We start from the raw sequence: 22,686 nt of genomic DNA, 5'->3' as shown, positions 1-22,686 counted from the left end.
CTCAACCAGCTTCATGAAGTAGTCACCTGGAATGCATTTCAATTAACAGGTGTGCCTTGTTAAAAGTTAATTTGTGGAATTTCTTTCCTTCTTAATGCGTTCGAGGCAATCAGTTGTGTTGTGACAAGGTAGTGGTGGTATACAGACGATAGCCCTCTTTAGTAAAAGACCAAGTCCATATTATGGCATGAACAGCTCAAATAAGGAAAGAGAAAAGACAGTCCATCATTACTTTAAGACATGGTCAGTCAATTTGTAAAATTTCAAGAACTTTGAAAGTTTCTTGAAGTGCAGTCGCAAAAACCATCAAGCTCTATGATGAAACTGGCTCTCATGAGGACCGCCACAGGAAAGGAAGATCCAGAGTTACCTCTGCTGCAGAGGATAAGTTCATTAGATTTAACTGCACCTCAGATTGCAGCCCAAATAAATGCTTTACAGAGTTCAAGTAACCGACACATCTCAACATCAACTGTTCAGAGGTGACTGCGTGAATCAGGCCTTCATGGTCGATTTACTGCAAAGAAACCACTACTAAAGGACACCAATAATATGGAGAGACTTGCTTGGGCCAAGAAACATGAGCAATGGACATTAGACTGATGGAAATCTTCCCTTTGGTCAGATGAGTCCAAATTTGAGATTTTTGGTTCCAACCGCCATGTCTTTGTGAGACAGTAGGTGAACGGGTGACCTCTGCATGTGTGGTTCCCACTGTGAAGCATGGAGGAGAATGTGTGATGGTGTGGGGGTGCTTTGCTGGTGACACTGTCAGTGATTTATTTAGAGTTCAAGGCACAACTAACCAGCATGGCTACCACAGCATTCTGCAGCAATATGCCATCCCATCTGGTTAGCGCTTAGTGGGACTATCATTTGTTTTCAACAGGACAATGACCCAACACACCACCAGGCTGTGTAAGGGCTATTTGACCAAGAAGGGGAGTGCTGCATCAGATGACCTGGCCTCCACAATCACCCGACCTCAACCAAATTGAGATGGTTTGGGATGAGTTGGACCGCAGAGTGAAGGAAAAGCAGCCAACAAGTTCTCAGCATATGTGGGAACACCTTCAAGACAATTGGAAAAGCATTCCTCATACATTTGGTTGAGAGAATGCCCAGTGTGCTAAGCTGTCATCAAAGCAAAGGGTGGCTACTTTGAATCTTAAATATAAAACATATTTTGATTTGTTTAACACTTTTTTGGTTACTACATGATTCCAGAATGTGTTGTTTCATAGTTTTGATGTCTTCACTATTATTCTACAATGTAGAAAATAGTAAAAAGAAAGAAAAACCCTTGAATGAGTGAGTAGGTGTCCAAACTCTTAACTGGTACTGTACGTTTCCCCAAAAATCATGTTAGACTATCTGCTACACAAAAATATATTGTGAAGGCCTAATTTCACAGGACTAAGTATGGTTGGCAATTGATTACTTTCAGACGGGGAAAATGCCTGGCCTCGATGGCATTCCAATAGAGAGAGGCTTTTTATGAACTACTGAAAGATCAATTAATGTCATAGTTTATATACGAGTAATTAAAACATCAGACACACAAAATGAGAGACTGATCTCTCTCCTACTGAAGCAGGAGCAAGGGGGGCAGTAAAGGAGCCAGTCTCTTTTAAAAAATTGGAGTCACCCCACCATGCTAAAATATTGGCAAAATGTACTGCTCATAGAATTAAAAAGGTCCTACCGTAAATTAAGAGTCAACGACATTATTTGGGTATTAGCAAACAGAATATGAGCTTTAAAAATTAGATAAAAAAATAAAACAAGATTTTCACTGGACAGTTACTTTAAAGAATTGAGTGAGAATCATGCCACATAGTAGTTCTAATGAAACGGTGGTAACTTTTCAGCTTCGTGCTTCTTCTTGGCCGTCCAATTGATTGACCTTCATGTCTTAAAGTAATGATGGACTGTCGTTTCTCTTTGCTTATTTGAGCTGTTCTTGCCATAATATGGACTTGGTCTTTTACCAAATAGGGCTATCTTCTGTATACCAACCCTACCTTGTCACAAGAGACTGTAGAGACAGCATCCAAGATGGACGTTCGTATACGCCACTTCATGGGGCATGCCATCTTTCTAGAGCCAGTTTTACTGGGATTACAACGCCTGCGCACTAGCACTCAGTGCACACAAGGAGCCGTGACAATGTGATCACGTTATCCAAAAACATGACAGACATTGGACGAATACATTTTTTATATCTTTGGCTTTCACTCACAGCCGAAGATATTACAATTTTATATTCGTCCAATGTCTGTCATGTTTTTGGATAACGTGATGACATCGTCACTGCTCCTTGTGTGCACTGAGTGCTAGTGCGCAGGTGTAGTAATCCCAGTAAAACTGGATCTAGAAAGATGGCATGCCCCATGAAGCGGCGTATACGAACATTCATCTTGAATGCTGTCCCTACAGTCTCTTGGGCACCCCCTACTCGGGCACGGGGCAATGAGTAGACCATAGTGGTCCAGATCCGGGGAAAAAATGGATGTGGAATGTCTTGTTGTCGCTACCATCTCTAGCACAGAAGAGAGATAGAGAGCAGTTGCTTAGGTACAGTATCTCTACCCGAGATATACAATTAAAAAACCTCCGTATAATTGATTGATAGTTGTTATTCAGCAGTCTTAAAAGTATGCCTTATCTATTTTTAAGAACTATTGAAATAGTGATTTTGTCAGGCAGCAGGCAGTTTGTTGTTTATTTGTCTCATGATTAAACTGTATGTTCCATGTATTGGGCCTAATTACTCTATTTAAACTGCGTTTTAGTATTTCATTTTCTTCTGTTTTTTTTCTTAATTTATTGTAGTTGTTTTATCTTTTTGTTGTCAATGTGGAAGATAATTGAAATTCGAATAAGAACATTACAACATTAGAGAGAGAGAAAATAATAATAATATATATATATATATATTATTACAAAATTAGGCTGATGGCATCCCCTGGTGGATGCAGTGTGTTATGGCTGCTTGCAGAAAGTAAGTCATGCCATACCTACCCTCTACAGTTATGATATCGACAAACATAGAGGGCTATATTAGCCATGTTAGTATCTCTGTCAAAACTGCTACCTGTATTTTGTTTATAACAAACGAGTGTACATGTTTTTAGAAATAACAACGTCTACTCATTCCTATTCATGTGTACCAAGTAAAAGTTCAAGTTTGTTTGAACACACATTGAATGGAAACACCCAGCTCAGCCGGGGAGAGCCCAACAACCATGCTCCTCTAGGCCTACATCCACCACCACCTCAGGTCAGTTTGTTTCACCTGCAATAATAGGGATGTGATTTAGACCCATGTCAACCATGGATTAGTTTCTCCTGGCACAGAGATTACTTTCAGGTTCGTGTTTTTTGTCATGAATCTTGTTCTGGAGGCAGCTCTGCAAAGTTCACTAACTGGCACAGCCACAAAGTCATAAAATCAGATATTAACCTTAACCACATTGCTAACCCTAATGGCTAACCTTAGATGAAGACCTAAAAGGTCATTTTTGTTTTCAATATGGCCAATTTTGACTTTGAAACTGGCCTGTCTAAGGGGATATTGCTCATTTCTGCCTCCAGGACAAGACACATGACAATAAATGTCAAACTACTTCAGGGTTGCGGAACTGCCTAACATCAACTTAACTAGGCTGGTGGCGCCACCAGGGGTTGCAGTGTGTTATGGCCACTTGCAGAAAGCAAGTCATTGGCTATACCTACCCCTCTACATTTCTGATATCTATGAACATAGAGGGCTGTGGGTGGTCTGGTTGACACAATTGAATGTTCAAATATTACAGTAACATCTGTGTGTTTATGCGTGCCATCATGTGCTTAATTGTATAGTTGATGGAAACTGGGGCGAGTGAGAGATGGACCAGTCCTAGAGAAGTAAGCCAGCAGAGGGGCTGAGCATAGCCCCGAGTCCCTTCTTAATATAAGATGCTCTTCCTCAAGGTTGGGTTGCTGTTAAACACTTTGTGACAAATATAACTTTTCCGCTATGCCGTGGTTGAGGACGAGTACACAGGACCAAAGCTTAAAGGAGGTAAGGTTATGTCGATAATACAATGCTTTGTACTCATATGCATGGTACGGTATAGAGGCCACTGCAACTCATACCATGCTAGACTATGGACTCTATGGAATCTCCAGTGGTGTAAAGTACTTAAGTAGAAATAGTGTAAAGTACTACTTAAGTAGTTTTTTTGGGGGTATCTGTACTTTACTATTTCTTTTTAAAATTACTTTTACTTCACTACATTCCTAAAGAAAATAATGTACTTTTTACTCCCTACATTTTCCCTGATACCCTAATGTACACGTTACATTTTGAATGCTTAGCAGGACAGGAAAATTGTCTAATTCACACACTTATTAAATAGAACATCCCTCTAACTCTGATCTGGCAGACTCACTAAACACACACGATTAATTTGTAAATTATGTCTGAGTTGAAGTTGGCAGTTTACATACCACTTAGCCAAATACATTTAAACTCAGTTTTTGACAATTCCTGACATTTAATCCTAGTAAAAATTCCCTGTCTTAGGTCAGTTAGGATCACCACTTTATTTTAAAAATGTGAAATGTAAGAATAATAATAGAGAGAATGGTTTATTTCAGCTTTTGTTTCTTTCATCACATTCCCAGTGGGTCAGAAGTTTACATACACTCAATTAGTATTTGGTAGTATTGCCTTTAAATTGTTTAACTTGAGTCAAACGTCTCCGGTAGCACAATAAGTTGGGTGAATTTTGGCCCATTCTTCCTGACAGAGCTGGTGTATCTGAGTCAGATTTGTAGGCCTCCTTGCTCACACATGCTTTTTCAATTCTGCCCACACATTTTCTAAAGGGTTGAGGTCAGGGCTTTGTGATGGCCACTTCAATACATTGACTTTGTTGTCCTTAAGCCATTTTCCCACAACTTTGGAAGTATGCTTGGGGTCATTGTCCATTTGGAAGACCCATTTGCGACCAAGCTTCAACTTCCTGACTGATGTCTTGAGATGTTGCGTCAATATATCCACATAATGTCCCTTCCTCATGATGCCATCTATTTTGTGAAGTGCACCAGTCCCTCCTGCAGCAAAGCACCCCCACAACATGATGCTGCCACCCCCGTGCTTCACGGTTGGGATTGTGTTCTTTGGCTTGCAGGCCTCCCCCTTTTTCCTCCAAACATAACGATGGTCCTTATGGCCAAACAGTTCTATTTTTGTTTCAACAGACCAGAGGATATTTCTCCAAAAAGTACGATCTTTGTCCCCATGTGCAGTTGCAAACCATAGTCTGGCTTTTTTATGGGGGTTTTGGAGCAGAGGCTTCTTCCTTGCTGAGCGGCCTTTCAGGTTATGTCGACATAGGACTTGTTTTACTGTGGATATAAATACTTTTTTACTTGTTTCCTCCAACATCTTCACAAGGTCCTTTGCTGCTGTTCTGGGATTGATTTGCACTTCTCACACCAAAGTACGTTCACCTTTAGGAGATAGAACTTGTCTCCGTCCTGAGCGGTATGACGGCTGCGTGATCCCATGGTGTTTATACTTGCGTACTATTGTTTGTACAGATGAACGTGGTACCTTCAGGCGTTTGGAAATTGCTCCCAAGGATGAACCAGACTTGTGGATGTCTACAATTATTTTCTGAGGTCTTGGCTGATTTAATTTGATTTTGCCATGATGTCAAGCAAAGAGTCACTGAGTTTGAAGGTAGGCCTTGAAATAGATCCACAGGTACACCTCCAATTGACTCAAATGATGTCAATTAGCCTATCAGAAGCTTCTAAAGACGTGACATCCTTTTCTGATTTTGTCCAAGCTGTTTAAAGGCACAGTCAACTTAGTGTATGTAAACTTCTGACCCACTGGAATTGTGATACAGTGAATTATAAGTGAAATATCCTGTCTGTAAACAATTGTTGTAAAAATGACTTGTGTCATGCACAAAGTAGATGTCCTAACCAACTGGCCAAAACTATAGTTTGTTAACAAGAAATTTGTGAAGTGGTTGAAAAACTAGTTTTACTGACTAACTTAAGTGTATGTAAACTTCCGACTTCAACTATGTCTGAGTGTTGGAGCGTGCCCTTGGCTATCTGTCATAAAAAGTTAAATGGTGCCTTCTGGTACGCTTAATACAAGAAATTTGAAATGATTTATACTTTTACTTGTAAGTTTTAAACCAAATACTTTTAGACTTTTACTCAAGTAGTATTTTACTTAGTGACGTTCACTTTTACTTGAGTCATTTTCTGTTGTCATGACGTTGTATTAGACTGTTTCTCATCGAATGATTAAAGGTTTCTAATTGCGTGATTAACTAAATCAAGCAATTATTAACTCATTAACCTGGGGCACCATGGGAAAATTAGTTTTATTGAGTTTCTATTTCCCAAATTAACTAAAAGAATATCAGAATATCGATTTTACAACAGCCGCTAATTAATCAGTTACCTCTACAGTCTCGTTCTGAACGTCGCATAATCCGGGAATCTGCACGGACCCGGGTCTCACCAATGAGTTCGTAACACACCAATCTTAGTTGAGTATTTATTTACTAGAAAGCAAAAATGGTGATAAAAGATATACATACACAAAAACACATTCTAGGCTAATAATTAGAAATTGGAATTGGGATTTAAAAGAGAGAGAAAAAGAGAAAGTACACGAGAGAAAGATACATTTGGGTGAATTTGTCAGCTATACTTATTCTAACCCTAGCCTTGCCCCAAACTGCCGCTCTTATGGGCCAGAATATAATGATGTAATTACGTGGGGAAGGTCTCTGTGTATTCTCCGCGTGAACCGCTCAGACTGCTCAATGACACACTTTTCCGGCGCAACTCTTTGGTTGTCCTCACAATGTCAGTGTCCTTTGGCTTAGGAGTCTGTTCCCTCGCCCTTGCTCTGGAAGGGCTCTTCTGAGGACAGACAGCTCTGTAGCTCAGAGCTCAGAGCGTAGGAATGAAACAGTGTAGATACCACGATTCAATGGGGAGTGGAGGCTAGGTGGTTCGACTTGAATTCACCCGCTTAGACACAGCTACTCATCCGTAGCTTGGGTAGAAAAATATTTCTTTGCCTTAAAACTTGTGTTGCGTTTTGGGTTCGTTGACTTTTTAGACCTCTGCTGCAGCTTGGGTCACTTAGTCTTATCTGTAAATTCTTCACTCACGGGTTTTATACCCTCGGGTCAGAAGTGGGCGTAACCGTCTTTAGGGCAATTCTCTTGGCGTTCCAAGTTAAGGGCAAGGTCTAGATTTTACTCAAATCCAATTTTAGACAACTAACTTCACATTTCATCTTTACCAAAACATTCTCCTTGATTTGGACATTTTCCATACAACGTACAATGTATAAACATCAAACATATACTAGGTAAACGGTTGACGTTACAATGTTTTCATAATAACGTCATCTATTAACCTTTAATAATAAAACAAAAATGACATGCATTTTCATATTCCATCTATCGTCATGACCACCATTGTGGCTGATGGAAACCATTGTTCCAAAGTCCCTTTATTTCATGTTTAATGTTCTGAGGCTGGTTCTCCATATTGAGGAGACAGAGGAAGGTTGTGTGGCCTAAGATTTAACAGGGGCATGAGGGGTCATAAAAAAAAACATCTTCAGACCCCAAGATCTCTCCTCCTCTGTTGGGTTTGAGAGATAATCTATAGGGTTGTGGTCTCCTGTAACCTGACCTGATCAGGACAGTCATGACACTATTAACTTATCTTTACTTTTACTCAAGTATGATGATTGGGTACTTTTACCACCGCTGGGAATATCCCATCAAATGTGACATCTATTGTTTTAAACTTTCTTGTCTGCTCCTCTTCTTTTTCTCTCTCCCAAATCAAATCCGAGTTGATTTGTCACATGCACAGGATACAGCCAGTGTAAACAGTATAGTGAAATGCTTGCTGCTTGCAAGCTCCTTCTCAACAATGCAGTGATATTAAGTTATATAAAATAAATACACACAAGAATATACACTACAAGGTCAATATCAGTGGCAACCAATGTCATGGATACGGGTGAGAGTTATTTAATCAGGGTTAAATTGATCCAGGGATCAGATGGGGAACAAAGGATCAGACCTCAAGCCAGAGTTTCAACAGTTCACTGCTGTGGTCAGTACATATCTCTAATAAAACCGATGGAGTTGCTTATTAATAAATCATATTTCATAATTGACATTGACTGCTCTTGGCAGAGAGAATGCCCTGCTCCAATGGTGCTCTTCAAAGAACCAACTCCAAGCTTAGATAATACTTTGGGGATAAGAGTCAGCATGCAAAATACTTGTATTTTTCCATTTCCTTTTTGCACAATGATAATGGGACTGAGCCTGGTCTGTGTCTGGAGTCCATATGGACTTTCCTCCATAGCTACCTCAAACACATTGTCTTCTTCAGGACCTTGCGCAAAGCTAATGGGAAAAATATCAGTTGGGTAGCTTCCCAGGTTTAGAAAATGACCAGAGATAATTATAGAAACAAATGGATTTAATTAGTGTAGTCTATTCATTGCTTTCCCAGCATCCCCAAGTGAGAGAGCACAATGGTACTGTAGCCCAGAAATTGTCATAATGTCATATGCTTGCATTACAGACCAAGTGTTTGAGAAACATTGTCAGGACACTGCGTATGTGGAGTTCTTATTAGTATCTGATGATACCATTATGATCCAACCAAACACATCTAGAGGACGTTTGTAGTGGTTTCTGTGTGTTTAATAACACACACACACAGGGGCTGGAATCGCTCTTCTCACTGCAAAGGATGAACGTGTTCTGTTTTGCCTGATCTCCACTGTGAACCTGTGGACCAGACAGAAATCACTTAGATGACAACCTATCTGTTTCCCTGAGATTTCAGTAGGTAAATAGAATGAAGCATAAACATTTCATCAGAGGCAGACTTCATCTGTTGTATTTGATAGGGTAGAATTTTCCCTCACTGAGGCTCAAAGAAAATCACTGGGGGCTTAGACTCAAAAGCTGCTTATGATTGGTAGCGAAGCCTGATTCTTTGATTCCTGACAACTGTTCTGCCACAAGATTATATGCTTTTCTGGGTTTGAAATCACCCAGAGAGGGGAATTAGATCTCCACAGCAGCTCCTGTCGTACACTGCGTTCTGATCCCTTCTCTCCTCATTTTTTCCACCGCTGTCTGTGCCTTATTCATCTCCCTTTCCTCTGTCCTGCACTTTGCTGAAGTTGCAGAGTGTGAGCTAACTAACAGAGGCAGAACAGAACAGCTGACGAGCACAAAGCTCTCTGCCGCCCGTATCAGACACGCTGGGTGAACAAAGCCCCTCTGCTCCACAGACAGACAATGGTACAATAGCTGACCAGGCTGTTACAACATGTGCCATACTCGCATTACGGAAGCCCAGATCTTGTCGATTGGACAATTCAAACGAGTTGGATGCATGATTAATGAAAACGCAGTGTTAATTGGAGCAATTAGAAGAACATTGTGCTTTGGAAGTGTTCAAATTGCCTCTGTGTCCGCTGTCATTCCCCACATACAGTACAGTACAGTAGGGAGGTTGGGAACGGGGTTACAAAACATTGGGAGTTGCCATTCCCACCCTCATACTCTCTGCTCCCTCTCACTGAGGTGTCAAACAGGGAGTCATAAACATAGCCTTACTGCAGCAGACATACCACATATTATTCAGACACTCAGGGTATAGGAATGGATTAGACCAAAGCAAGTTCAGACAAGACAACACCACTTTTATGCAGCTAACCATATTAGCCTATTCTAGCCATGTTTATACATGGTTCTAACATGCAGCCTTTGTCCTGATCTTGTCCACACTCTGATTGTACCAACATTTTTAGTGTAGATGATTAAAAGACGCATTGTGATCTGACTGTGATCAGACCTTATAAGTGTAAATATGCTAAATCAGGTCAAGATCAGGAGGACGAAGGATACATGCTAATGGAAGACAGAAATAGGGCTATCGATTCATGCACACTCTGCCTACGATGGTATGATACATCTACTGATGCATCATCTGTAGCTGACATCCTGTTGGCTAAACCACAGTAGAAGCCAATCAGAAGAGGGATGTACTGACTCTGTGGTACAGAACATGGAACAGGTTGGCTAACTGTCCCACTTAGTCACTCACCACATCACACTCACCAGATGGCATGAGAAGCCGTTGGAGGGCACAGGAGGGGTAACGGACCTGGACAGAGAGAGAGAGAGAGAGAGACGAATGGATCCATAGAGTCAGAGTTCACATCACCAGAGGAGTACAGGCAACCCTAAACCTGACTGGGGCCTTTGGTTCAGTAGAGAATATATCTGGTTCTGATGTGGCTAGTCAACTTCTTTACATGTCATTTGGAGTAGTCTCTCTCTCTTCCCTCACTCCCTCAGTGTGTGAGGAAGTCTCACCCAGGACTCTGTTGTCCGTCTGCCTCACTTCCTTCCTGCCTCTGGCCAAGCTTCTTTCAGAGGGCCAGCCAGCAATGCTGTTCATTCTACTGAGAGGCATATGCATTCTCCTCAGCTCTTCTGGTATGTCAAACACTCACAAGACTTGTAAGGCGTATGGTGCAGTCTGTGTTGTCTGATTGTCCAGTCACTTATAGAAAGGAGACAATGACTCAGACTTAGACCATAAAATGATGTATTATGACCCAAAAGGGGTAAATAAGGGAATGTTATGTAGTGGTGAGGGATGATGCCGTTTGGTGAGAGTATCCCTTCGGAATGTGAATGTTTTCATAGAGTTAGTACAATATACACAGAGTGTACAAATCATTAAGAACACCTTCCTAATACTGAGTTGCACAACCCTATAAGGGATCATAGCTTTAACCGGGTCAGTTTATGTCATGTTTTGTCCACTCAGTCTAAGTTTATATCCAAGAAAAAGCTCCAGTTGAAACTGAATAAAGGGAAATCATTTTCCTTTTATAGACCACCTCATGGCTTTTAACTTAATGCATAACTGTGGGATGGATAAAAAACTGTGAACCAAAAATGTTGGATATTATGTTTTGAGATTACTGGCTATGAAGATTTTACTGTTCGACTGCACTCTGTATTTTTCTACAACTCCACCGGAAATGAGCAGTCTGGGCTATGTGTAACATGGAGGAAAAAGTTATCTTGGCATTTATTGAAAGTACCAGACTGCTTTTACAGAATGTCTTTAACCCACCAGAGATAAGACTTAACACTGTGAGACATTCAGAAAGGGAGTTCACACAGTTCTCTCCCAGGGGAAATGCATTATTGGAATGCTAAGTGGGGTTTAGTTGAAAGAGGAGCACAGTTTGTGTTGGCATGGAGCGAGCCTCTGTGAGCGACAGCTGCCCTCTCGTATTTCAGCTTCCCAAAAAGCAGACAGAAAAATGCTAAATATGCAGCAGTGTGACCTCAACCCTTAGATGAGCCACTATTTTAAGACAAAGGTATCTAATTCCTTTCACCTAGGTACTTTTCTCCTTTATCTCCAATAAATAATTTCAGCACATGTACAATACTGTCTAATATATGTAGTTTACAAACAGTAGATTATTATATAGACATTGTATAATGTAGTTCAATTGCTAATGGATGACCTCATTGTTGAGGAATGTGTTTTACTTCTTAAATTGCTAGTACTATTGTATATACTAATTATGTTGTACTGTATGTTTCAATGTTGCACATTTTATCAATTGTGTTCATGCAGGGGCTCCCTTGGAAAAGAGGCCTTGGTCTCAATAGGACTCCATGCTAAAGGTTTTAAATAAAAGGTTTTCTAGGGCCTGGAGCTTTTCCTGGTCAGGTCACATGGTCAGAAAAAAAACCTGTCCTCTGACTGTGTGCCATGTCGTTATTGAACACATATCTGGACATTGACAATGTTGCCTAAACACCAGTGCAACCTTAGGAAACAGGCTATAGCTTCCTGCATACCTACCCTGAGCACACTCCTTCAGCAGTAACCAACCCAGTGCAGCAGCACAGCTAAGCTATGGAGCCATTATCACGGCATGAAATTAGGTTTCAAACAGCAAGAGCCTATAAGTTTAGGGCTTGTCCGGGGCGAGTAGAGATGGAGTAATGGGCCCTCAGAGGGAGGCAAGAGCTGCACAGAGAAGTGGAATGGTAATGAGAACACAGATTGAATAGCTAGGAATGTCAACCAGAGTTATTGGAGCTCTGCATTCATTGCTACACTGCAACAGATGCAGCAGTATATTTCCTTAAACAGAGATCCATAAAAATAAGGACTAAATAAAAGGTAAATAACTCCAGGAGATATGGCAGCTTCCAAAGTATGTTGCAAGAGAGCTGAAAATAAGCACAGACCGTATTCACATCATCACAGCTTGTTATGTGAATATAGTTGGTTCCTAGGTTCTGTTTGGTATGATTGTAAAATATTTTAAACCGAACTGAACCTAATCAACCCCAAGAGAACCTACACTGTAAGCACCCCCTGCATTTACATAATTAATCTGGTTTGGTGAATGGTAAAGGTGCTATTGGCTCTATACTGGCTGTTCTGTCAAGGTCACTGTCTTGTTTGAACCCAGCTAGGATATCTGAGTGAGTCTTCTCCCATTCATCCATATGGCTGTATTACCATCACTATATAAGGGTGGCAGGTAGCCTAGTGGTTAGAGTGTTGGGCCAGTACAATGACAAAATAAGATTATTTACAAAATAAGAATTTGTTATTAACTGAATAAAATGTCATTTAGTTCTTACCTAGTTAAATAAATACAAATATATTAAAAAAATCACTGTGAATCAGTCTGGCACCCTCACTCATCCTAGGGTTATTTTCAACCAGCTCTTATGGGAAGTGTGGAAACAACTATGCACTTACATCATGACCCTCACACATAGCCACGTAGTGGGTTGGTATGCCTGTTTTGTTATTGATTGATTAATAATGTTCACCTCTGAAGCGCTCTGGGGCTGGGTGACTCATCCAACGCCTTACCGCCACTGACCTCGTTCATCTTTATATCACCCACATGGGTAAATCCAATGAGGAGATGGCACGTGGGTACCTGCTTCTTCGATCTGCGTCACAAATAGAACTGACTTCTATTTTACATGCTGACTACACCGCTTGTGTCTCGTGCACAATACATTTAGAAATCTATATTATTCAATTATTGCACCCACACTGCTCGCAAGCGTCTGCGTTGCCAAGGGCTAAAATAGAAGTCAGTTCTATTTGTGACGCAGATCGCGCTGCAAGTCCTGCCTCTCGCATCTCCTCATTGGTTTATAGAAGCAGGTACCCACGTGCCATCTCCTCATTGGATATACCCACGTAGGTGACTGAAAGACGAACAAGGTCGGTGGCGGTAATGCACCTAATTTATGAAAGTTGCCAATCGCAATATAAAGTCCAGAGAAGAAAAAGCCTGGAAGAGGAGAGATGACTAGAAACGATTCGGCTGACCGTTTTACATGTGGATTAATTGTCGGAGTAGAGGACCTTGTGCATTTCAGGTAAAATAACAACTCAATGTTTATATCCCAGGACAAATTAGCTAGCAACAGCAAGCTATCTAAATAGGACAAATTAGCTAGCAAGTGCAAGCTAGCTAGCTTGCTGATCTGTCCCCAAATTAATGTAATTGGTTCAGAGTTTGTTTTGATATTTTAACCTGCATGTCATGACCACGGTTGGTGTGGGGGGACAAAATAAACTTATGCACGATGGCGCACGCACACAGCCAGTTTGGGTTCCGTGTTAGCCCTTGGCAATGCAGACACTCGTTGGCATGCGTGAGCAGTGTGGGTGCAATAATAGAATAATATAGATTTTTAAATGTACTTTTCAATGCTCGTGCACGTGACGCTAGCGGTGTAGTCAGACTGCTCCTCTCACCAACCTCCACCTATACAGTCTTAACCATTGGTTAAAAATAATATACACTATATAGTCTATGATTAGGCTGAGACATTTTTTTTCTTGTTTATTTCCACCTTGTAGCTTAGATGCTGTAATAAAAAGAAACATTTAGTTGAAAAATATCAAAGAAAGGTGTTTAGACACAGCAAGTACAACGCAAACATTTTTAATAACGGAATAGGCTCAATCCATTTAATTTCGTATGTATTCGTGAGTCTTCGTATGGGTTCGGAGAAGCCCAGGAGAGGGAGTTGAGTCAGAGCCGCACTGTTCCCTAGGTTGCATGTGACTCATCGAGTTTGCAGTGAAGTAGGCTACAATTCATTCCTACGGAATGTTCACCTGAGAGAGCGAAAGCACCGCAAAATAACAGGTGAGTCTTATTAGAAACGCATGTCACTGTTATAATGGTTCGCTAAGTGATTAATGTTATTTCCAATAAGTTACTTTAACATTTTTGGGGAGAAAATATAACTTCAAAAAATGATCGACTTGTTGTGATTATCTACTGTAAGCACCAACTTTGCTATGAGTTATAGTTCAAACCCTGTTTGTATATGGGAATGCTAGTTTGTAAAAACACTTTGATACACTTTACACGCGGATAGTAATTTTGAAATGAGGTCGCTTCATTGAAGTTTGTACCAAATTTACACTAACTGTGATTCTCCATTACCTGTAGACCGAGTCGTTTTGAGCAATGTGGTGCCATTAGAAGCGAAGGACGATTGCACGGTAACCTGATTTAAAAACGGAAATTACAAATTCACTGCTGAAGGAACGTAGTTTACAAACTTAGTAAAGCCACTGGTGAAAAATCCACATATTCAAAAAGGAACATGGCAACGGGTGGATTTAAACCAAATGCACAGACAGACTTTCTGGAGGAATGGAAGGCTAAACGGGAGAAAATGAGGGCAAAAATGCTCGGGGACATCGCTGCGGCGACCGGCGCGTGCACTGGTGGTATTGTCCCTGCGTCCCTGGGGAGCCACAGCAACAAAAGTGAGATGCGCAATGCTACCTCGAGCACCGAACTTAACAACAACGGCAACCCGGACCGCGGGACATCATACCCCATGGCTCGCTCATCATCCTCCTCAGCCTTGAAGAGACCTGACGATGAACCACACCCGACACCAGCCGTCAGAGGAGCAGATACACCGGGGAGTAACCTGAAGAAGACACCGCAGCCGGAGAAAGTGCCCTACACCCCACAAGAGTCCAGCCCCACTGCATGCAATGACCATGGCAGTGACAAGGAGAGCCCCTCACCCAGTAAAGGCAAAGAGAAGAAAAACAGTGGTCCAAGCGCCAGGAAGGGGAAAGGACAGATAGAGAAAAGAAAGCTGAGGGAGAAGCGCAGATCAACAGGTGTTGTCAGCATGCCGTCCACCGAGGTGAGTCCAAGCTGTCTGTAACTTTCATTTGTTTACAAATCATTGCCTAGTTATTAAGCATGATGCCTGGTGTAGGATGAGACTGTTTATACTCTGTGTTGGCAACCTGTAGGCCTATGCGAGAAATAAAAGTTGGACTTATCTGTCCATTAGGTTGTGTCATTATCGTTATGAAACAAACATTTTAATGTACCAAATGGGTTGGATGTTTGTGGGAAAATAATGGTTTGAGACCGAGTAGCTTTAATGACTAATGAGAAGTATTCAAATGGGGTTATAAAACGTTCTTCTGACCTTCAAAAGGCCTACATTAACATGTCTGTTCCAGTCGAGTGTTTATGAAGACCTTCTGTCTAGCACAGACATGAAAAAAGTCTCCATGACAATGCTGAAAATGTGCAGAGTGAGCAGTATCGTTGTTATTGCACTTAAATCGTGTCACAGCCTGGCAGCAGGGAAGCTGATGAAAGCTTGTCAACCACCAGTCCCCCACTCAATAATATGTCTGTCCTGTTATTCTAAGAACTTCCACCATCAGGGAAATGATATGTATCCAGTGCCTTCAGAAAGTATTCACACCCTTTGACTTTTTCCACATTTTGTTGTGTTACAGCCTGATTTTAAAACGGATTAAATTGAGATTTTGTGTCACTGGCCTACACACAATACCCCATAAGGTCAAAGTGGAATTATGTTTTTAGAAATGTTTACAAATTCATAAAAACGAAAAGCTGAATTGTCTTGAGTCAAGTATTCAACCCCTTTGTTATGGCAAGCCTAAATGAGGCAAAAAATGTGCTTAACAAGTCATATATTAAGTTGCATGGGCTCAATCTGTATGCAATAATAGTGGTTAACATGATTTTTGAATGACTACCTCATCTCTGTACCCCACACATGCAATTATCTGTAAGGTTCCTCAGTTGAGCTGTCAATTTCATACACAGATTCAAGCCAATGCCTCGCAATGAAGGGCACTTATTGGTAGATAAATAAGAAATCAGCCATTGAATATTCCTTCGAGCATGGTGAAGTTATTAATTACAGTTTGTATAGTGTATCAGTACACCTAGTCACGACAAAGATACAGGTGTCCTTCCTAACTCAGTTGCTGGAGAGGAAGGAAACAACTCAGGGATTTCACCATGAAGCCAAGATAGGAGAAAACTGAGAATGGATCAACAATGTTGTAGTTACTCCACAATACGAACTTAAATGACAGAGTGAAAAGAAGGGTGTCTGTGCAGAATAAATTTTTTACAAAACATGAATCCTGTTTGCAGTAAGGCACTAAAGTACAACTGCAAAAAATGTGGCAAAGAAATTGAACCAACTTTACACAGGCTACTGTTTGGCCGTAGCCCACACCAAATAAATGAAAGATAACCTTCTCTTGTGAAGTCCAGACGTAAGAGAGAGAACAAAGGCTAAACCCGGTCTTAACTTCCAATGCTCCACCCCCCCTGCCCAACCCCCCTCCACGCCACTCCGCCAACCGCCAGGATGCCCAGCATCAGAACATTCCAGGCATTCCCATGATTGGCAGATAGCAGGTTGATTGGCATGTTGGACCCCGTGAACACTGGGTACTGGTAAGTACAACACAACCACCTACTAGCCTAACACACAACACACAGCTGTCTGTGTGGGTCTCTACAATATTATAGGTATGCTTGTCGTCGGCAAGGACTCCAGTGTTTTATAGAAGGCAAATCCTAGAGGAAAACCTGGTTCCGTCTGCTTTCCAACAGACACTGGGAGACAACCTTGAGTGGCCTACTTACAGTCTTGACTTAAATCGACTTGAATATCTATAATGAGACTTGAAAATGGCTGTCTAGAAATGATCAACAACCAACTTGACAGGGCTTGAAGAATAAAACAAGAAATCATGTGAAAATATTGTACAGTCCAGGTATGCAAATCTCTTAGACTTACCCGTAAAGACTCACAGCTGTAATTGATGGCAAAGGTGATTCTAACAGGTTGATTCAGAGGTGTGAATACTTACAGAAATATCTCATTTATGTATTTCATTGTCAATACATTTGCACAAATTTTAAACATGTTTTCACTTTGTCTTTATGGGTTATTGTGTGTAGATGGGTGAGAATCTTTTCGATTTAATACCTTTTTAATGTGGGCTTTAACACAACAAAATGTGGAGTAGGTCAAGGGGTATGAATACTTTCTGAAGGCACTGTATAATGGGCATGTTTTATGATGTTGACTCTGGCTCAGTGCCTTGAAGCCACAGAGTGTAGTCTACATATTAGGGGTCTGGCTTTTCTGACAGCTGCCCACACCCAGAGCATGCTGCCGACTGTGGAGTTTCACCTGGAGGTTGACCAGTGTCTCAGTTGGCTGGTGACAGCCTGTTATTAGACGGTCGGCAGTGCCAGTCAAGGAGTTTGAGAGGCTGGTCAGAAGCCAAGCCGTAATGCTAGGTTTCAACCCCACAGATCATGCCAAACTATGTGCTACCATGCCCCATGCAACAACATTGCCTGTGTTTATTGCGTTGCATCTTTCCCATGGTAAATCTATACCCTGACATGGCGATCACTGTATAATTTGGACCCTCTTCACACAAGGCCCCTTGTGTTATGAATTTTATTGAAAAGGTATGCTGGGGCATAATCAGCCTGCATGTTCTGTGGGGCACAATAGCTGTTGAGGGGGTTTCAGATCAATAGGAAACCCAATCGCGCCACTCTTCCTATGATGGGCTGATAATGGCTTCACGGTTAACCGAAGCAAACACTGGCTTTTCTTTGGTGTCAATCAGGACCACCTCCCCCATTCCAGGAAGGTGTCTCGTTTCAGCCTCCCTGTCCGTCTCACCCTCTCTGACGGAGAATGGTATGTGTCTACTGGCAGTTGGGGACCTCTGACCTGCTTAACAAATGCTTACTGAACAATGAAATACTGCTTAAGTGATGTGTGCGTTTGTCTCATTCGAGGTGAGTACTCAGACAGCGTTATCTTCAATCTTGCTCTCTCTCCTTTTCTCTCTCTCTTTAGGATATGTGTGTTGTCAGTGGTCCGTTTCCTGTTTGCCTCACCGTGGCTTAGGCCTAGTTGATGAGCCTCATTGTCTGGGGCCATCCATGTTTTATGACCAGCAGTGTGTTATAAGGCTCGGCTTGGAGACTGAGTTGCTTTCACTCGCGAGCGTGAACTTTGTTTCATGTGGTGGGCTGGATCTCTCTGATCAAGTCTGCTGCTATTGTGTCTGGAACACACAGGACCGTTCGTCAGTAGCAACCGTGAACAAGCAGTATGATAGGGCAGGCTACACATTGGTGCCAATTAGCACTGGGCAATTCCATGGTAACGGAATACACTGAGACTCTCATATTTTTCACTTTAAAATGTATACCAAACCAAAAGCATTGATTTCAAAGTTGAACTGATCATACACACGGGCTACTTTTAACGTTTTCCACGGGACATTTTGCAAAAACACAATTTGCATCTGCACTGTGTTTCCAGTAAATGTTTATTTATTTATTTATTTTCTGTGTAAATTGTTCCAAGTGTGCATAGAGTTGTATGGTTTGTTAAACTTTGAAATCAATGTTTTTTGTTTAGCATACATTTTAAAGTGCGTCTCAGCGTAATTCCGTTACTGTGGTGATAAGGTAGCTTAGCGATTTTAAGAGCGCTGGTCCAGGAACCAAAATGTCACTGGTTAAAATCCCAGAGCCGACTTGTTAAAAGAAAATCTGTAATTGGGCCGTTGAACAAGGCACTCAACCCTAATTCTGCTAAATGACTAAAATGTAAAAAGGATCGGGCCGCAGGGTATAGCCGAGGGGATTTCTCAGAGCTTCTTCCTGGTTGCTGTTGAATCACTTTTGTGTAGTTTATGCATATCTGTCATGAGCTAAGAGGAGTGTGTGTTCCCTGTACATAATCATGCTGATATCTTTCACTCCACGGACAAAGCAATGTGATTTATAACACTTGTTTTCCTATGAGAATCTGCATCAACAAAGTGCTAATAAATGGAAGGCCCATTGCTTGACAGTTGGCGTTGCCTCAATGTTTATGGCCCATTTGGAGATAAAGCCACAGCTCCAGCCTGATTGGTTGGATTATCATTTTGAGCTCAAACTGCAACCCCTTTGTTTTGTGAGGCTACAACAAGGTAGCACAGTGTGAACCCACAGTTTCTAAAGATCCATCGGATCATATCTAGCTCTGGATATATGCACAACAGGCTCTCTCCAGGCGAGTGAGTTGAGTTTTATCTGCAGACAGACCACAAATGTATTTCAAAGCCTTCATGTTACAATTACACCATCGAAACATCTGTAAACGCTCTTGAGTGGCATACCGTCTTGTTGAAACACAGTTTCTCTTCAGCATCTCTTCTTATTGTTGTGCTTAAAGTAGCAGTGCTGTCAATGAGGGGTAAAGCAGAAAATATGGTATGTGGTGAGACAGAGTTTTTCCATATAACTACATGAACTCCCCCCTTGACCTGTACTGAAGCCCTTGGGAATGTAACATTGATGTGATAAAGTGGCCTGGCTCTAATTTATATTTTTATCTCCCCTATTGCTTTCAAAAAAAATCCTGGTCAAGCCAGTCTGACTCTCACAACCAGAAGGTGTGGGAATGTTCACACCTCACAGCACAACGCCTCTCCACCATGTGACCTTCCTGTTGTGTGTATGTACAGTACCAGTCAAACGTTTGGACACCTACTCACTCATTCAAGGGTTTTTCTTTCTTTTTACTATTTTCTACATTGTAGAATAATAGTGAAGACCTCAACTTTGAAATAACACATTCTGGAATCATGTAGTAACCAAATAAGTGTTAAACAAATCAAAATATGTTTTATATGTTTGATTCTTCAAAGTAGCCACCCTTTGTTTTGATGACAGCTTGGCATTCTCTCAACCAGCTTCATGAGGTAGTCATCTGGAATGCTTTTCCAACAGTCTTGAAGGAGTCCCTACATATGCTGAGCACTTGTTTGCTGCTTTTCCTTCACTCTGCGGTCGAACTCATCCCAAACCATCTCGATTGGTTGGAAGTCGGGTGATTGTCGAGGCCAGGTCATCTGATGCAGTACTCCATCACTCTCCTTTTTGGTCAAATAGCCCTTACACAACCTGGAGGTGTGTTTTGGGTCATTGTCCTGTTGAAAAACAAATGATAGTCCCACTAAGCACTAACCAGATGGGATGGCGTATCGCTGCAGAATGCTGTGGTAGCCATGCTGGTTAAGTGTGCTTTGAATTCTAAATAAATCACCAACAGTGTCACCAGCAAAGCACCCCCCCCCAACACCTTCACGGTGGGAACAACACATGCGGAGATCATCCGTTCACCTGCTGTGCGTCTCACAAAGACACGGTTGGAACCAAAAATCTCAAATTTGGACTCCTCAGACCAATGGACAGATTTCCACCGGTTTAATGTCCATTGCTCATGTTTCTTGGCCCAAGCAAGTTTCTTATTATTGTCCATTTATAGTGGTTTCTTTGCAGCGATTCGACCATGAAGGGCTGATTCACGCAGTCTCCTCTGAACAGTTTATGTTGAGATGTGTCTGTTACTTGAACTCTGTGAAGCATTTATTTGGGCTTCAATTTCTGTGGCTGGTAACTCTAATGAACTTATCATCTGCAGCAGAGGCGACTCTGGGTCTTCCATTTCTGTGGCGGTCCACATGAGACAGTTACATCATAGCGCTTGATGGTTTTTGTGACTGCAATTGAAGAAACTTTCAAAGTTCTTGAACATTTCCAGATTAACTGACCTACATATCTTAAAGTAATAATGGACTGTAGTTTCTTTTTGCTTATTTAAGCTGTTCTTGTATTCTGTATACCAAACCTACCTTGTCACAATACAACTGATTGGCTCAAATGCATTAAGAAGGATACTTTAAGAAGGCACACCTGTTAACTAGGCCACCTCTACGCAGACAACACCATTCTGTATACTTCTGGCCCTTCTTTGGACACGGTGTTAACAAACCTCCAAACGAGCTTCAATGCCAAACAACACTCCTGCCGTGGCCTCCAACGGCACTTAAACGCTATTAAAACTAAATGCATGCTCTTTAACCGATCTCTGCCATCACCTGCCCACCTAGCATCACTACTCTGGATGGTTCAGACTTAGAATATGTGGACAACTACAAATACCTAGGTGTCTGGCTAGACTGTAAACTCTCCTTCCAGACTCACATTAAGCATCTCCAATCCAAAATTAAATCTAAAATCAGTTTCCTATTTCGCAACAATGCCTCCTTCACTCATGCTGCCAAACATACCCTCATAAAATAGCCCATCCAACCAACCTCATCTCCATATTTTTCTTCTGCTTTTTTGCACATCAGTGTTTCTACTTTGCACATCCTCATCTGCACATCTATCACTTGTTAATTGCTGAATTGTAATTACTTCGCCACTATGGCCTATTTATTGCCTTACCGCCTTACTTCATTTGCACACACTGTATACAGATTTTTTTATTGTGTTATTGACTGTACTTTTGTTTATCCCATGTGTAAGTCTGTTGTTTTTGTCACACTGCTTTGCTTTATCTTGTCCAGGTCGCAGTTGTAATTGAGAACTTGTTCTCAACTGGCCTCCCTGGTTAAATAAAGGTGAAAAAATATATATATTTGAAATGCATTCTAGGTGATTACCCAATGATGCTGGTTGAGTGAATGCCAAGAGTGTGCAAAGCTCTCATCAAGGCTACTTTGAAGAATCTCAAATATAAAAATATATTTTGATTTATTTAACACTTTGTTGGTTACTACATGATTCCATATGTGTTATTTCATAGTTTTGATGTCTTCACTGTTATTCTACCATGTAGATAATAGTAAAAATACAGAAAACCCTTGAATGAGTAGGGGTGTCCAAACCTTTGACTGGTACTCTATGTGTAACTGTGCACACACACAATACATGTTGTTTTTAAATGTATGTAAATTGTTGGCATCGGCTAATGGGGACCTTAATAAATCAAATCGCGCATCCTTGCGTGGCAGTCCTCCCATGCTGCTACACTCTCTCCTCTGTGAGCTGTATACGTTTTTGCCCCTCTACTTCCTTACCTTATGCTGTGGCTGTGGTACTTTCTCTCATTTGTGTTCAGTTTCCACTTCTGAAGATACCTCTCCTCCTGCTGTAGTACGATCATCCATTATTCTGTTCTAAAGGCCTCCCACAGAATGCAGCTATTGATGGAGTTGTCGTTCACTTCTTCGGATAGGCATGAAAGCAATGGCCAGGGAATGTTTTGAGTAGCAGTGCAATAGGGTGTTATTTAATTGTAAGGTAATTAGGTCAAATGTAAAGCTTCCTATGCATCTGTT

General features: G+C 41.3%; 1 protein-coding gene and 1 long non-coding RNA gene across 3 annotated transcripts in view; one reads left to right on the top strand and one right to left on the bottom strand.

Annotated features, from left to right (window-relative positions):
* Positions 1 to 7,495: 7,495 nt before the first annotated feature.
* LOC112214182 overlaps positions 7,496 to 22,686 on the bottom strand; it is a 103,967-nt gene continuing 88,776 nt past the window's right edge. Inside the window, exons 2-3 of the long non-coding RNA XR_006078907.1 lie at positions 10,197 to 10,242; positions 7,496 to 8,852 (exon numbers count right to left, since the gene is read on the bottom strand). This is a non-coding gene — a long non-coding RNA (uncharacterized LOC112214182). The remainder of the gene's footprint in view (positions 8,853 to 10,196; positions 10,243 to 22,686) is intronic.
* The window catches only part of LOC112215008 (PRKC apoptosis WT1 regulator protein), an 84,171-nt gene continuing 75,643 nt past the window's right edge, over positions 14,159 to 22,686 (top strand). For both annotated transcript variants that reach the window (XM_042297980.1, XM_042297979.1), the window contains exons 1-2: positions 14,159 to 14,305; positions 14,615 to 15,332. In XM_042297980.1, the coding sequence (XP_042153914.1) occupies positions 14,772 to 15,332 (561 nt within the window). In that variant the 5' untranslated portion in view covers positions 14,159 to 14,305; positions 14,615 to 14,771. The remainder of the gene's footprint in view (positions 14,306 to 14,614; positions 15,333 to 22,686) is intronic.

The sequence above is a fragment of the Oncorhynchus tshawytscha genome, linkage group LG15 (genome assembly GCF_018296145.1).
Source record: "Oncorhynchus tshawytscha isolate Ot180627B linkage group LG15, Otsh_v2.0, whole genome shotgun sequence".
Lineage (NCBI taxonomy): Eukaryota > Metazoa > Chordata > Actinopteri > Salmoniformes > Salmonidae > Oncorhynchus > Oncorhynchus tshawytscha.
Note: the sequence above shows the minus strand (reverse complement) of the source record. Positions and strands in the feature narration are given on the sequence as shown.